Below are 17469 nucleotides of genomic sequence, written 5' to 3'. Positions count from 1 at the left end.
TGGATATTGTTGCACCCATTAAATTAAAAAATTAAAGCACCATGGTACAACAATACTACGCATGTTCTAAAGAGAGAAACCCGTAATTTAGAGCGTAAATGGAAACAAACTAATTTAGAGGTCTTTAGAATCGCGTGGAAAGACAGTATGTCACGTTATAAAAAGGCCCTAAAAGCGGCCAGGGCTGAGCACCTCCGCAAACTAATAGAAAACAACCAAAACAATCCAAGGTTTTTATTTAACACCGTGGCTAGACTAACAAATAAACAGACGTCACCTGAACAAAATATCCCGTTACAGTTTAGTAGTAATGATTTCATGAACTTCTTCACTGAGAAAATAGAAAGCATCAGAACCACAATTGTAAACGTTCAATCTTCAATCGCGCCTTATAATTCAGCCTCAATTAACACCCCGCAAGAACAATTACAGTGCTTTACAACTATAGAACAAAAAGAGTTAAATAAACTTATCACTTCATCTAAAACAACAACATGTTTATTAGATCCTATACCAACTAAACTACTGAAAGAAGTGTTACCAATAGTGGAAGAGCCTCTCCTCAATATTATTAACTCATCTTTATCTTTAGGTCATGTTCAAAGAACATTTAAATGGGCAGTTATAAAACCACTCATTAAGAAACCACAATTAGATCATAATAACCTAGCAAATTATAGACCCATTTCAAATCTTCCATTTATGTCTAAAATATTAGAAAAAATTGTGTCCGCTCAACTGGGCTCTTTCTTGCAAGAAAATGACATCTATGAAAAGTTTCAGTCAGGATTCAGGCCGCACCATAGCACTGAAACTGCACTTGTTAAAATCACAAATGATTTACTTTTAGCTTCTGACCAAGGCTGTATCTCAATATTAGTTTTACTTGATCTTAGTGCTGCGTTCGATACTATAGATCACACAATACTCTTAGATCGACTACAAAATTATACTGGTGTTCAAGGACAAGCATTAAGCTGGTTCAGATCATACTTATCTGACCGCTACCATTTTGTCTATTTAAATGGAGAAAAATCGATCATAACTTCAGTAAACTATGGAGTGCCGCAGGGATCTGTGTTAGGCCCTCTATTATTCTCAATATATATGCTGCCACTTGGAAATATTATAAGGAAACATGGAATTAGTTTCCTTTGTTATGCTGATGACACTCAAATATATATTTCATCACGGCCGGATGAAAATGCTAAATTATCCAAATTGACAGAGTGTGTTAAAGATACAAAAGATTGGATGACGCGTAATTTTCTTTTATTAAATCCAGACAAGACAGGGGTACTACTTATTGGTTCAAAAAAACGCTCACAAAACCTCTCACAATACAACTTCAACATAGTAGGATGTCGTGTTACTTTATCCTCTACAGTAAAAGACCTGGGTGTTATACTAGATTGCAACCTGTCTTTTGAAAATCATATTTCATATGTTACAAAAACAGCCTTTTTCCACCTTAGAAACATTGCTAAGCTACGTAATATGCTATCAGTTTCTGATGCAGAAAAGTTAGTTCATGCAAGGCAAGGCAAGGCAACTTTATTTATATAGCACGTTTCAGCAGTGGTGCAATTCAAGATGCTTTACAAGGTGCAAAACATAAAATATAAAAGCAACATTTAAAAACAGATTAAATACAAAAATAAAAGAATAAAATTTACAATACAGTACAATGAATGAATGAATGAATGAATTAAAAATAAGCAACATTAAAAAGATAGGTCTTCAACCTTGATTTAAAAGAACTAAGAGTTGTTGCGAACTTACAGTTATCAGGAAGTTTATTCCAGATATGTGGCGCATAAAAACTGAACGCTGCTTCCCCCTTTTTAGTTCTGATTCTGGGGACAGCAAGCAGACCTGTCCCAGATGATCTGAGAGGTCTAGATGGTTTGTAGCTTACAAGCAAGTCCGAAATATAACTAGGTCCTGAGCCATTTAGTGATTTGTAAACCAGCAGGAGTACTTTAAAATCAATTCTTTGCGACACAGGAAGCCAGTGTAAGGATCTCAAAACCGCAGTAATGTGATCCATTCTCCTGGTCCCTGTGAGGACCCGAGCAGCAGCATTTTGAACCAGCTGCAACTGTCTGATAGATTTTTTCGGGAGGCCTGTGAAAACACTATTACAATAGTCCAGTCTACTAAAGATAAAAGCATGGACAAGTTTTTCCAAATCCTGTTGGCGCATAAAACCTTTTTTATTTTTTTATTTTTAAGGTGGAAATAGGCAGACTTTGTTACAGCCTTAACATGATTATTAAAGTTCAGGGGCCTCATTTATAAAACTGTGCGTAGGAACCTTACTAAAAGTGTACGTGCGCCCGAAAGCCAAAAATGGCGTACGCAAAAAAATATTCAGACTTATAAAACCGTGCGTACGCCAGAACCTGCGCAGAATTCACTTTATAAATCCCAGTCAGCGGAAGATTGTGCGTACATGCGTCTCCACCCGAAATAACCATATATGGAGCTTACAACGCCTAGTTTTACTATGCAGATCCTCATCTACATATCATTTAAACTTAAACGTTATCACGTGGATGAATAATCTTATGCAAATGATATAAACGGTACAAGAAACATTACATTAATACAAATCAAGTAGTTGTCTATCCTTGCCTTGTTTTTGAATAGCCTACATAAATCAAATAGTGTAAAATACATTTCAGAGAAAGTTTTTCTCAATCTTTTCCACTTGCCGAATTGTATTTTTAATTGATTTATATTTTTAATGGAAACAGATAGGCCTTGGGCATTATTTGCACAAAACTATTTTCTCAGACAATCTGGTATTATCATGATAAGCAATTATCTCTGTGGTTAAAACATTAAAGCACGCCACAGGAAAAGTGTTCAAAAACAATCGCATCCACAACAAATATTTCTAATGATTGAATTTAAAAAAATGTTGTAACTTCAGTAATGATTTCATGTTTAAGTGTTTAACTCCATTAATTTGAATGGCATATTTAATATAAATGTTTATATCAGAAGTATTTTATTTATTTAAACTATTATTTGCGTCAGTTTCACTAAACGGCTCAACACGCTCGCTGCCGCGGACATTTAAGAAGGAATGGATATTTGCTTCAAGTGACAGGCTTGGTGATTGAAATTGTATTTGTATAATCTTTCTGTATATGTTTAATTTTCTTTAGATTTTCTGTATAAAAGTGACCAAAAATACATTTAACTCCAGCTCACCATCGGTGTCGCCAAAGTGCTCCATCTCCAAAACGTTTGTACGCATGGGTCAGAGTTTGCGTGCAGGTGCGCAAATTTTCCCATCAAGTTTTTCTTTATAAATCCCACCTTTTGCGCAGGAACTGGCGTACGCATGTTTTCAGCCCCGTTTTGTGCGTACGCAAGCTTTATAAATGAGGCCCCAGGTCTGGATCCATAATTACGCCAAGATTTCTGGCTTTGTCAGTTGTTTTTAACATTGTTGTTGTTTGGAGATGAGTGCTGACTTTTAGGCGTTCGTGTTTTGTTCCAAAAACAATCACCTCAGTTTTATCCTCATTTAATTTAAAAAAATTCTGGCACATCCAATAATTAATTTCTTCAATGCACCTAGCCAGTTCCTGTATTGGCCTATAATCTCCGTGTGACAAAGTTATGTAGACTTGCGTGTCGTCCGCATAACTGTGGTAGCTAATATTGTTGCTTTCCATAATTTTAGCTAGAGGAAGCATGTAAATATTGAACAGCAGAGGTCCCAGGATGGAGCCTTGGGGAACTCCACACGTCATACTTAAATGCTCAGATGTAAAACTACCTATGGACACATAGTAGTTTCTATTTTTTAAGTAGGATTCAAACCACTTTAAAACTGAACCAGAAAGGCCTATCCAGTTTTCCAATCGGTTTAAAAGTATGTCGTGGTCGACCGTATCAAAAGCGGCACTGAGATCTAGCAATACTAGTACTGTAGTTTTGCCATTGTCTGTGTTTAGGTGGATGTCATTAAAGACCTTAACAAGAGCCGTCTCAGTGCTGTAATGTGGTCGGAAACCCGACTGGAAGACATCAAAAATATTGTTTAGGGATAAAAAAAGGTTTAGTTGTTGAAAAACCACTTTTTCAATTATTTTACTTAAAAAAATGGAAGGTTTGATATCGGTTTATAGTTATCCATTATTGACTTATCTAGATTGTTCTTTTTTAAAAGTGGCTTGATTACTGCAGTTTTTAGGGCCTGAGGAAAGATACCTGCTTGAAGAGACATGTTTACAATCTGCATTCATGACCTCGAGACTAGATTACTGTAATGCTTTATTAGCTGGTTGTCCTGCATCCTCAATAAACAAGCTACAGTTAGTCCAAAATGCAGCCGCTAGAGTTCTTACTAGATCAAGAAAATATGATCATATAACACCGATTTTAACATCACTACATTGGTTACCTATAAAGTCCCGTATTAATTACAAGGTATTGCTACTGACTTATAAAGCCCTAAACGGCCTAGCTCCAGTCTATTTAACGGATCTTCTATCGCCCTATAATCCATCGCGCTCTTTAAGATCACTAAATTCGAGGCTTTAGTGGGTTTTTTTTCTCCATTAGGTCACCTGATGGAGTTTTAGGTCATCATTAGGTCACTTGATGGAGTTTTTTGTTTCCTTGCCACTGTTGCCTTTGGCTTGCTCAGTTGGGGATATTTTGGGGATATTTAATTTTATCAATCTATAAATTCCACTAGAAACAAACCTTGTTGTATTATTTTAATTTAATACTGTGAAGCTGCTTTGATACAATCTGTATTGTGAAAAGCGATATACAAATATACTTGACTTGACTTGACTTGACAGTCACGTGTCTAGTATCTGTAAAACTGCATTTTTCCATCTTAAAAATATATCTAAATTACACCATATGCTCTCATTGACAAATGCAGAACAATTAGTTAATGCGTTCATGACCTCAAGGCTAGATTATTGTAATGCTCTACTGGGTGGTTGCCCTGCACTCTTAATAAACAAACTACAGCTAGTTCAAAACGCAGCAGCTCGAGTTCTTACCAGAACCAGGAAGTATGACCATATTAGCCCAGCTCTGTCAACACTGCATTGGCTGCCTATTAAACATAGCATACATTTTAAAATATTGCTGATTACTTACAACGCACTAAATGGTTTAGCTCCGCAGTACATAAGCGAGCTCTTAACCCATTATAGTCCTTCACGTCTATTGCGATCTCAAAATTCTGGCCAGTTAATAATACCTAGAATATCAAAATCGACTGCTGGCGGTAGATCCTTTTCCTATTTAGCACCAAAACTTTGGAACGGTCTTCCTAACATTGTCCGGGAAGCAGACACACTCTGTCAGTTCAAAACTAGATTAAAGACACATCTCTTTGACCTAGCATTCACATAATTCATTATAGACTTCTATAATTCAATGTTAGGCTGCATAGATTAGGTCAGCCGGAACCGGGAACACTTCCCATAAATCCTGATGTACTCGTTACATCATAAGAAGAATGGCATCTACGCTAATTTTAGTGTCTTTGTTTATCCCGAGGTTTTCCTGCAGCCTGCCAGATCCAGGCCGTATCCAGATCTGACGAAGGACCTTCGCCTGGACCCGATGACAGCGCAGTGCTGAAGTGCCAACTAGTCTCTCCCTATGGAGGATCCCTTTACCACTCTACAGATAAAGCGTTGTCGTGAAAATTCGTTTTGCGTACCTACCCCAAAGTGACAAAATAAAAGAAAATTCTGTATAAAAATTTATAAGGAAAAAACAGTACTTTGTTTAGGCTTGGTTTGTAGGGAATTACAAACCTGCGCACATATATTCAAACGCACATAACTATAGAACCAATTCTTAATGCGCATGTGAACGCCATCAGTGTTTATCACAGGTTCGCGTTTAAAGTCTGTGTAGAGAGAATGGTGTCGTCTTAGCGGCCCCAAATTTAAAAAATGATCGTTGCGACGGAAGCGAATCAATCAAAACTAACTTTAGCTGGAAAATAACTTTATTAAAGAACCGCTATAAAGCCAAACCAATCTCTGTTACCTTAAATTATACGTTTATCTCTGTAAAGCTGCTTTGAAACAATCTACATTGTTAAAAGCGCTATATAAATGAAGATGACTTGACGTTTCGCACCCTCACTGGGACACGGCCCTGGTGCACTGTGACAAGGGTGCGGGCTACCTCAATGTTTGAACTCCCACCATGCGGCCCCACGACCACCCAGCCATCCAGTCCATACGTTCGGGCTGGTAGTTTGGCCCAAATAAGTGCCTCACTGCAACCAGGGATGGTGATGGCATAGCGACATGCTGCCCGAGCGGTATCTACCCGTTCCTTGTGGGCCATGGCAGTCAGAATCCGATGGCAGTCAGCTAAGACCGGCTTCCACTCCTTGTCTTCCAGAGTTCTTGTGCAGTGGGTCCCAGTTGGGCAGATATCTGGAAATAGATCTTCCCAACACACAGTGAGCACATTCATACCTAACAAGGCTCGATGAGCTCCAAAGCAGTGATCTTTGGGGGGGCTAATGCACGACCACCCCAACCTACTACCCTGAGGAGCAGACCACACCCACCAATACGGTTCAGAGGCCCACAAAATAATTTAAAACAAAGAATTTATTGAAGTCGAACAATTAAGAGCATCTCTAAAAGCAAGGCAGTCGCCCTTTGCCACGGTGTGTCTTTGGGCCTGGCTTTAGTCGGAAGTTCCCCCCACACTCCCCCACTCAGAGGGTGCCACTACCCGGCCGGAAGAGTCCCCCCCGGCAGATGAACTGGAAAGGTGAAACAAGAGGTTACTTCAGTGCAGCCCTGGCTGCCAATGGTTGAATTGCAATGATTCACTAGCACACTACACTGGCTATTACCTGGCGGTAAGGTGTGCCGGACTCGCTCCCAGGTACTTCAGCTGGCCGCTCGGTCTGACACGGCCCCGTCAACGAGGCCTGGGGAAATCCACTGCAAACGTGTAACACACTTTGAAAGAAAACACCACAACACACCAAGGTTCAAGTGAGACTTCACCACAATCTTCACACCAACAGTCAGCAGGCAGTTGACTAAGGACAGCTGCAGGCAGGCGGCGACGTCGGTGGTGCTGGAGTACGATATTCAGTTGGGTACACACCAGGGGTGAGGCAAGCTGGATGGTGGGGTTACAGTTACACACTTGGAGCGAAAAGCTGGAGGCCTCAAGCTGTAATGCAAACTGGTAATGGCAAGGTACAATGATGCAAAGGCTTTATAGGACAATGCAACAGCACTCATGGAAGTTGGTTACGACACAGGCAAGGCAGCAATGAAGCACAGGCAAGGCAGCAATGAAGCACATCCAGTATGGAAGTCGCTAGAATAGTACAATGGGGCTGGTGGGGTCGCTGGCTACTATACAGGCAAGGCAGCAATAATGCATATCCAGTATGGGAGTCGTTAGAATACTACAGTGGGGCTGGTGGGTCGTGGGCTACAACACAGGCAAGGCAGCAATAATGCACATCCAGTATGGGAGTCGCTAGAATACTACAGTGGGGCTGGTGGGTCGTTGGCTAGAACACAGGCAAGGCAGCAATAATGCACATCCAGTATGGAAGTCACTAGAATACTACAGTGGGGCTGGTGGGTCATTGGCTACAACACAGGCAAGGCAGCAATAATGCACATCCAGTATGGAAGTCGCTAGAATAGTACAATGGGGCTGGTGGGTCGTTAGCTACAACACAGGCAAGGCAGCAATAATGCACATCCAGTATGGAGGTCACTAGAAGAGTACAGTGGGGCTGGTGGGTCGTTGGCTACGACACAGGCAAGGCAGCAATGATGCACATCCAGTATGGAAGTAGCTAAAATAGTACAATGGGGCTGGTGGGTTTTTGGCTACTATACAGGCAAGGCAGCAATAATGCACATCCAGTATGGGCGTCGCTAGAATACTACAGTGGGGATGGTGGGTCGTTGACTACAACACAGGTGATCTGTCTATACTGGACATATACTAATTAACAAAACTTTGATCACAATAAACGAGGGGGGAGACGAGAGACGGGCAAGCGCTGGAGGTATATTTCAAATCTTCTACAATTCAAACAGTCGCATTAAGTGGGAGTGTTTACTTAGCTTGCAGTAGCCCCAAGTGATTCCTCGTCTCGTCAGATGCGGTCGTCCACAGCCCAAGGCAATCCGGATCCCACTTCACTCGTGGTCGTTGTCAACTCCTCATTACAAGCTTTAAAGTTGCGTCTCCAGTGTATCCAGGCAGCACTATTCCTCGATAGGTAATCTGGAGCTCACCACAAATCCACGTCTCACCCCCACAAGGTCTGCCTGAAGACTAAAAGTCACAAGCTTTTAAAAACACATTGTCCATGCCTTGTTAACCAATCACCAAAACCCACACATTCCCGCTGCACACCTGTACATAGTTAACGAGAAGGACATCAAGCGCAAATGCCGGCTTTGTTTTGGTCCGTCTGTTAACGCCTCCTCCTTATGGGAAACAAACCACGGAATATTAGTTACGCCATACTACGTGCCATCACCTGGGGACACTAACAGTGTTGCTCTATTTATAAATACCCACCTTCCACAACACAGCAGCAGCATGGCTACAAGACCTACCAGGGCCAGCTACGTAGGAGCATCCAGCTGTTTCCACTACTCCGTTATTTTGTAACATAACCCACGCAATGTAATTGGGTTTATTTATAGTCTGACTCGGCTCTACTTCCGCTTTTAAGAATGTGAACTGCTGATGATTATGGCAAAGAATTTGTCCAATTTTATTACTGTGTAAGTAATTGTATGCTTCCGTGCTTTTATGATTTCTAAGCTCCTCGCCATCAACACCCTCAGACAAAACAAGATAACTGAATGTCAACATATGTGACTGATGGCCATTGTGTCATATCATCAATCCAGGAGGTGGCGCTTATCAACTTCATAGGACGAGGGGACAGACAAAGTTACATTGTTTACGGTCTTCGTTAAATAGTCTTGCCCGTGCTGCCACCGCAAACTAATGTTGCCATTGTTTGTTGCCATTATGGACATTAACATTAAGTAAAACAGATTACAACCTTCGTTTCAGAGCTGTCCAATACTGCCTACCTAAACGCATCAAGCTGCGAACTGGAAGTTTTGAGCAACCTGTCTGCGCGCACGTGCAAAGCATAATGGGTAGTTTCACGTCCCATGAAAAAGGTGAATATCTTAAATTGTTGAGAGCTGATTATGACTATTACATTTTGGACAACAAAATGCATATATTTAATGTTACCACATGACTTAATATTTTAAAGCATTTTATATCCATAGGAATGACAATTGTCACAAAACTGATGGAGACAAGACAGGTATCAAACAGGTATCTTTTACTTGCAGGTATCAAAGAAGCAGCAGGAGAGATGAATGGGTGAGTATCAAGCAGTCTGATAGCTTGCTGGTGATTAAGTACTTTGTTTTGCAGATGCAGCGGATGACAGATGAGGAAGTGGAAAAGAACCATGGAAGAAGGCTGCAAGAGGCTGGTGCAGGAAGACGGAGACAATGAAGACAGGTCGGTATTTCAGGTGAGTAGAACAGGTAGGGCATCTGTGAGCATTGGATGCAACAATGAGACTGAAGTGTGGATAGTGACTGCTTATAAAGGGAGTGCTAGTGATTAGATGCAGGTGCAGATAATCAGTATTCCAGTGATTGTAAACGACAGGGTGGAGCTGAGTGATTCGATGTGTATAGAGTGGCTGGTGATGTGGCGGATCCTGTGAAACATATCACATATATCCTATGAGAATCTTTGATTTCTCTTTATAATCAAATCAAGCGATTCTGACAAACAATCTTTACTCCTCATTTATTTATTACATCAAGCGTAAATTACATTTGATAATTCTGACAATATACAGTGGGTACAGAAAGTATTCAGACCCCCTTAAATTTTTCACTCTTTGTTATATTGCAGCCATTTGCTAAAATCATTTAAGTTCATTTTGTTTCCTCATTATTGTACACACAGCACCCCATATTGACAGAAAAACACAGAATTGTTGACATTTTTGCACATTTATTAAAAAAGAAAAACTGAAATATCACATGGTCCTAAGTATTCAGACCCTTTGCTCAGTATTTAGTAGAAGCACCCTTTTGATCTAATACAGCCATGAGTCTTTTTGGGAAAGATGCAACAAGTTTTTCACACCTGGATTTGGGTATCCTCTGCCATTCCTCCTTGCAGATCCTCTCCAGTTCTGTCAGGTTGGATGGTAAACGTTGGTGGAAAGCCATTTTCAGGTCTCTCCAGAGATGCTCAAATGGGTTTAAGTCAGGGCTCTGGCTGGGCCATTCAAGAACAGTCACGGAGTTGTTGTGAAGCCACTCCTTCGTTATTTTAGCTGTGTGCTTAGGGTCATTGTCTTGTTGGAAGGTGAACCTTCGGCCCAGTCTGAGGTCCAGAGCACTCTGGAGAAGGTTTTCGTCCAGGATATCCCTGTACTTGGCCGCATTCATCTTTCCCTCGAATGCAACCAGTCGTCCTGTCCCTGCAGCTGAAAAACACCCCCACAGCATGATGCTGCCACCACCATGCTTCACTGTTGAGACTGTATTGGACAGGTGATGAGCAGTGCCTGGTTTTCTCCACACATACCGCTTAGAATTAAGGCCAAAAAGTTATATCTTGGTCTCATCAGACCAGAGAATCTTATTTATCACCATCTTGGAGTCCTTCAGGTGTGCTTTCATGTGTCTTGCACTGAGGAGAGGCTTCCGTCGGACCACTCTGCCATAAAGCCCCGACTGGTGGATGGCTGCAGTGATGGTTGACTTACTACAACTTTCTCCCATCTCCCGACTGCATCTCTGGAGCTCAGCCACAGTGATCTTTGGGTTCTTCTTTACCTCTCTCACCAAGGCTCTTCTCCCCCAATAGCTCAGTTTGGCCGGACGGCCAGCTCTAGGAAGGGTTCTGGTCGTCCCAAACGTCTTCCATTTAAGGATTATGGAGGCCACTGTACTCTTAGGAACCTTAAGTGCAGCAGACATTTTTTTGTAACCTTGGCCAGATCTGTGCCTTGCCACAATTCTGTCTCTGAGCTCTTCAGGCAGTTCCTTTGACCTCATGATTCTCATTTGCTCTGATATGCACTGTGAGCTGTAAGGTCTTATATAGACAGGTGTGTGGCTTTCCTAATCAAGTCCAATCAGTATAATCAAACACAGCTGGACTCAAATGAAGGTGTAGAACCATCTCAAGGATGATCAGAAGAAATGGACAGCACCTGAGTTAAATATATGAGTGTTACAGCAAAGGGTCTGAATACTTAGGACCATGTGATATTTCAGTTTTTCTTTTTTAATAAATGTGCAAAAATGTCAACAATTCTGTGTGTTTCTGTCAATGTGGGGTGCTGTGTGTACAATAATGAGAAAAAAAAAAAAGAACTTAAATGATTTTAGCAAATGGCTGCAATATAACAAAGAGTGAAAAATTTAACGGGGTCTGAATACTTTCCGTACCCACTGTATATTAATATGTACATTTTAAAACTACTCACTTCAACATGCAAACTTTTTAGTTTCACAGGGATTAACATGTAAAGGATGTAAATGTAAATTGCTTGTTTACAGAGGCGAACATATAACATTAATATATAATATATAAATATTAATAGTGATATAGTCAAATTTATATGTGTAGCGCTTTTTACAATACATATCGTTTCAAAGCAGCTTTAAAGTTGTATTGTTATGGCCTTAAAGCTTTAAAATGAAACAGTTTTTAGGCTGGGTGATATGACCATTTATGTTGATGATAAAGTTCTACCATTTGGAATTTAGCTATATTTTATCTATTAATTGTGAAGCATATAAATCAGTGGCACTTTAAGTGAGTTGGACTATGTGAAATTACTCACATCAGAGAGCAGCAGATAAGTTTTGATGGAATATGGTACGATCAAATGTGTCGAATAAATATAATAATATACCCAACCCAATAAAATAGTTTTAAATAGGAAGTCATCATTTTACATCACAATAATGCAAAACTACTTATTTTGTGTTTCTCTTCCCATTACGGCTTTTTTAGTGTTTCTCTCTGGATGTAAAAGTATGATATAGCATTTTGGGGCAAATATGGCTACCAGTAATCCAAAACTAGAAGCTAAAATGGCAAAAATCTCCACAGCCACTGCATATTTCCCTGGTGAGCTGACATATGCTGGAACAAACGCAATCCACACGGCACAGAAGATCAACATGCTAAAAGTGATGAACTTTGCTTCATTAAAATTATCTGGAAGATTTCTCGCCAGGAAGGCTAACATGAAGCTTACTGCTGCCAATAGTCCAATGTATCCCAGCAACATAAAAAAACCAGCCACCGAGCCAATAGCACATTCATAGACTATTATAGAGCGGATATAGTAACTATTTTTATGGGGTGTTGGAGAGGCAGTTGATAGCCAGACTGCACATATCACAACCTGGATGGCTGTTAGGATCAGAACTGTGCATCTTTGTTGAGCTGCTCCAAACCATTTCATTGCACCTTTTCCTTCTGGCCGAGATGACTTAAACACCGCTATTACCACAATAGTCTTGACCAGGATGCTGGAAATGCACAGGACAAAGCTTATGCCAAACACAGCATGCCTTAATTGACATGTCCACAACTGCGGCTGGCCAATGAACAGCAGTACACATAGAAAACACAGTTTGAGTGACAACAGCAGCAGGAAGCTGAGCTCTGAATTGTTGGCGCGTACTACGGGAGTGTTACGGTGATGAGTAAAGACAATCATCACAAGAGCGCAGATGCAGGTGCCAAGCAGAGATGCAGTGGTCAGAGAGATGCCCAGAGGTTCCTCATAAGACAGAAACTCCACTTCTTTAGGGACACACTGATCCTTATCTGTATTGGACCAGAACTCATCTGGGCACACTGTGCACTCAATAGCATCTATAGGTGAGAATAAGAGCGGTGAGAATTTAAGAAAAATTATATTCAAATTTTGCCAGCAATCTCCTCACCTGTTGTATTAGAAATCTCTCCATCTCCGCATGGCAGGCAGTCAAAACAGCAGACAGGAAGACCCTTTTGTGTGGCTTGTCTGGTTCCTGGTGGGCAGCTCTCACTGCACACAGACTGTGGGGCCTGAAAGAGACATCATCAGTTACGTATTTTACACAATGAAAAGCTTGGCCTCTCAATTAGTATATTCTCATTTGTTTTACAGCTTTGACAATAATTTAAACTATATCTGCAAAAAAGATAACATTAACATGCAATGTTAATTTACTTTTTTTGTCTCAAAGTTCCAGTATATTGCATCATCCTCCAGTGTGAGCACCATCCCTGTTTCTGGCCCATCATTTACAACACCGACTGTGTAGATACTTATTGATCCATCTGTCTTCGGCTGCCAGTTCAACACATCATAGATGGCCAAAGCATCTCCATTCTCATCAAATGACACATGATCCCCAAAGCCTGTGGTGAAGTTCACTTTCTGTAGGTAGTGAACCAGCTGTACAGATTGTGGATATGAAGGTTATTTGTTGCACTTTTTTATTTTTGTGTCTAGTTGTAAAGATGTAAATCACTGTAGAGCTGCTTTGAAACAATCTGTATTGCATAAAGCACAATATAAATAAAGGTGACTTGACTTGATTTGACTAGTTCTTCTTCTATGTAAATCTGCGCTATATATTTGAGTCTTACCTGCCAGGGTTTCAAGTGTGTTATGTCAGCACAACTGTTCCCACTGAATGGTCCTCTCCCCTCTTCACACTGCATCAGGTCATGAAGCGCATGTGCTAGGGCATAAACTGCTTTATACACATTATAAGCTGCTCTCAACTCTGAAACATCAGTGTATGTTGTGTCTGTAATGCTCAGATCCTCCTGTCCTGTACACACTGTTTTCACTTGATCTCCATCTGTCTCTTTACCCCCTTTTTCAAAACTGCAACCAAACATGTTCTCCCAGAAGATCCCCAACATATTATTTATTGGATCATTTTTTGGACGAAGACATAACAGAAAGTCATAAAGCCCCTCGATCTCCCCACGTCTGATGGCAATGCCCAGTGTGCCCCCCAGGAAGGGCAGGAAACGTGGTGTGTGAAACACAGGTGAAGTGACCCAAGATTCACTCGCAATCCACTGTCTGCCTGTCATGTTCTGCAACACCACCTCATCCATCAAAGGTATCACTAAGGATGAAGGGGAGATAACAACCACCACTCTAGTTGTAGAGGCCTGAATTACTCCCAGTACACGTTGAATATCTCTGTGGTTGTTATCATAGGGTAAAATTTCAGAAAAAGCAACACAATGTCCAAACAGCTGCATTTCCTGCTGAAATGACTGAGCAGCGTAGATGCCGTAGTCATCGTCACTGTAGAGAAGACCAACCCAGGTCCATCCAAAATGCCTCAAGATCTGAACCATAGCCCGTACCTGGAAGGCATCACTAGGGATCGTTCTGAAGAAAGAGGGGTACTTTCTCCTGTCACTCAAACAGGAACAGGTGGCGTAGTGACTAACCTAATCAGGGGACATGGAGAGGGAGGACAAGGTGTTAGAAAATGTGTGATGATCAACATAAAAATGATCAGTGCCTTTATAATATTTGTAACACAAGCAGATGAGGCAGGACACACAGACACACACACACACACACACACACACACACACACACACACACATACATACATACATACTATATATATATATATATATATATATATATATATATATATATATATACATTGCTGTTCAAAAGTTTGGGATCTGTAATTTTTTTTAATGTTTTTATAAGAAGAATCTTATGCTCACCAAGGCTGCATTTATTTGATTAAAAATACAACAACAAAACAAAACAGACAAACAAGACAAAACAAACAAAACAGAACAAAACAAAAAACAAAACAGTAATATTGTGAAATATTATTACAATTTAAAATAACCATTTTCTATGTTTTCTGGAGGGGGTAAAATAAATTAATACTTTTATTCAGCAAGGATGCATTAAATTGATCAAAAGTTACAGTAAAGATATTTATAATGTTACAAAAGATTATTTTTCAAATAAATGAATTAGAGCTTTCTATTCATCAGAGAATCCTGAAAAAATATTTTCACAACTGTTTTCAACATTGATAATAATAATGAATGTTTTCTGAGTATTAAATTAGCATATTAGAATGATTTCTGAAGGATCATGTGACGCCGAAGACTGGAGAAATGATGCTGAAAATTCAGCTTTGCATCACAGGAATAAATCTTTTAAAATATATATTCAAATAGAAAACAGTTATTGTAAAAAAAAATTTTTTATCAAATAAATGCAGCCTAGGTGAGCATAAATAAAAATAAAACATTTAAAAGTCTTACCAATCCCAAACTTTTGAACGGCAGTATGTATGTATGTATATATATATATACATACTTTATTATTTTTAATCTTTTAATTTTATTTTTGTATTTTATTTTACTTACTATAGGTACTCGAAACAGCCCCAGAACACTGGAAATTGCAATGGATGGAGTTGAACTAGGATCCCCCACCACTCCAATAACCGGCGGAGGGCCATTGCAGTTTAGGCTGGAGAAGGACTCCTCTGTCCCACTAGCCAGGGATATGGCAGCCCGGAACGCCATTCCTAGCATCACACAGTTGTCATAAAGATGGTAACCAAGAGTGATATTAGGCAACAGATTGGGATTCTTATTGATCTCATTTATTGCAAAAGCCATAGTCTGTGCATGCTGAAAGCTTTCCATATTAAATCTAAGAAAAAAGCAAGATAAATGTTAACATTTAATTAGATTAAAAAGAGATAAATAAATGACAAATTAATAGAAGCATTAATACACAGCAAATACATCAGAGTTCACACTCATGGATCTCTTCTATGGTGCACACTTGGTTAAATATACAGTTGTTTTAATAGATATTTTTGTCAAGATAGCATTACTGCTGTCAACAAGTCATTTGAGCATATTAACATTCATATTTCTTCTTCTTCTCCTTATTATTATTATTATTATTATTATAGTATTATTGTTGTAATTATTTAAAAAAAAAATTCTTCTTTTATAGTTATGCTGTCTGTCTGACTCACATTTCACAGTATGGTGGTTCTGGCTCTGTTCTGAAGCTCAGATCTGGGAACACTGTGAAAAAGTGAACCTCAAATAGCCCTCCAAGTATAACATCTCCATTCTGGTACACGCTGTTCAACTTGAAGTGTCCCTGGATCTGGCAGGTATCTGATCTGAGGACTGAAGCTGCAGTGATACAGTTAAAGAGTAAGTATATAGAAATATATAAAGTGATCCACATTTCTCTCTCTTTCTGAGCCACTTACCCTCTCAGCTTGTATGGGTTGTTCCTTTAAAAGAGCAGGCGGTGCCAAGTGGTCATTCACTGGCAATCAGGACGTCACCTTAAGAGCCAATCACCAATAAATCCATTGTGTCACTGCAGCAGCTGTTAGAAGCTCTGGTTCCCATAGAAACAGTCAGTGTTCTCAGATGCACACTTAGGACTGCACATGCATATGGGCTGATCTAGCCTGAAAAATACTCTTTTTAATGGTATTTGAGCATAAGAAACAATATATATTTAATACTTATTTAATATGAATGGGGACAGTTCGTGCCAGATTTTGCTGTTATAAGTGTCACTGGCCCTCCGGTGGGCCCACAGCCATTACATATTTAAAACAGTAATTTCCTATACTAAACCTAAACTAATATTGACAAACTACATATCATTTGAAAGCTTACAATCTCTAGTTTTCGTGATTTTCAATTTACAAAATAAATTACAGAGGAGCAGTATTTTATCAATTTGCAACCAGAACATTTTCATACTCCTAAGGCATGTTCAGACCTTTATTTTGAAATGAACATGAAACATCAAAAATCATGAAAGATTGATAGAAACCTCCGTTTGTTTTCATGCCAAGAGTTCATATAGAGATAACATCCATTAAATTATTTTACAAAAAAAAATGTCTGAAAATGTTTTGAATATAAAAAAAAAATAATAATAGATTCACCATTTGTGATGCGGCGGCGAGCTATAATGTACATGAGTGTTCTATTTATGTGTTTATTAGAGGTTGAATTCATATCCAAATCTGCCAAACTTCCCATACTACTTCTGAATAGGATGTCTACTTCATAAATTGTATGAAAATAATGGAAATATATGTTTCAGATCACTCAAACCATATGGAAATGGAGGCACCCTTATATGGTCAGTAATGGAGCTTGGCTGTCATCTGGTGAAAAAGTTTGGTACTGTGCCCAAACAAAATCTTACTGAAAGCTAAGTTTTTGAGATATCAACCTACAATTTAGAACACAACTTTGTGTTGGGGGGTTACACTTAAGGGGTTAAATGTGAGTTCAGCAAGCAGTTTGAGGATTCAGGATTTCCCCATTCAAATAGAC

At 39.6% G+C, this 17469-nt stretch overlaps 1 protein-coding gene across 1 annotated transcript; it reads right to left on the bottom strand.

The window, feature by feature from the left end:
- Positions 1 to 12046: 12046 nt before the first annotated feature.
- On the bottom strand, positions 12047 to 16351 carry LOC311290468 (extracellular calcium-sensing receptor-like; the record flags this gene model as incomplete). Its single annotated transcript, XM_084408957.1, has 6 exons — positions 12047 to 12960; positions 13032 to 13155; positions 13301 to 13528; positions 13723 to 14550; positions 15505 to 15796; positions 16131 to 16351. The coding sequence occupies 6 exons, from the start codon at positions 16349 to 16351 to the stop codon at positions 12047 to 12049; spliced, it is 2607 nt and encodes an 868-aa protein (XP_084265083.1).
- Between the last annotated feature and the right edge of the window lie 1118 nt (positions 16352 to 17469).

This window comes from Rutilus rutilus, assembly GCF_951802725.1.
Source record: "Rutilus rutilus genome assembly, chromosome: 5".
NCBI lineage: Eukaryota > Metazoa > Chordata > Actinopteri > Cypriniformes > Leuciscidae > Rutilus > Rutilus rutilus.
Note: the sequence above shows the minus strand (reverse complement) of the source record. Positions and strands in the feature narration are given on the sequence as shown.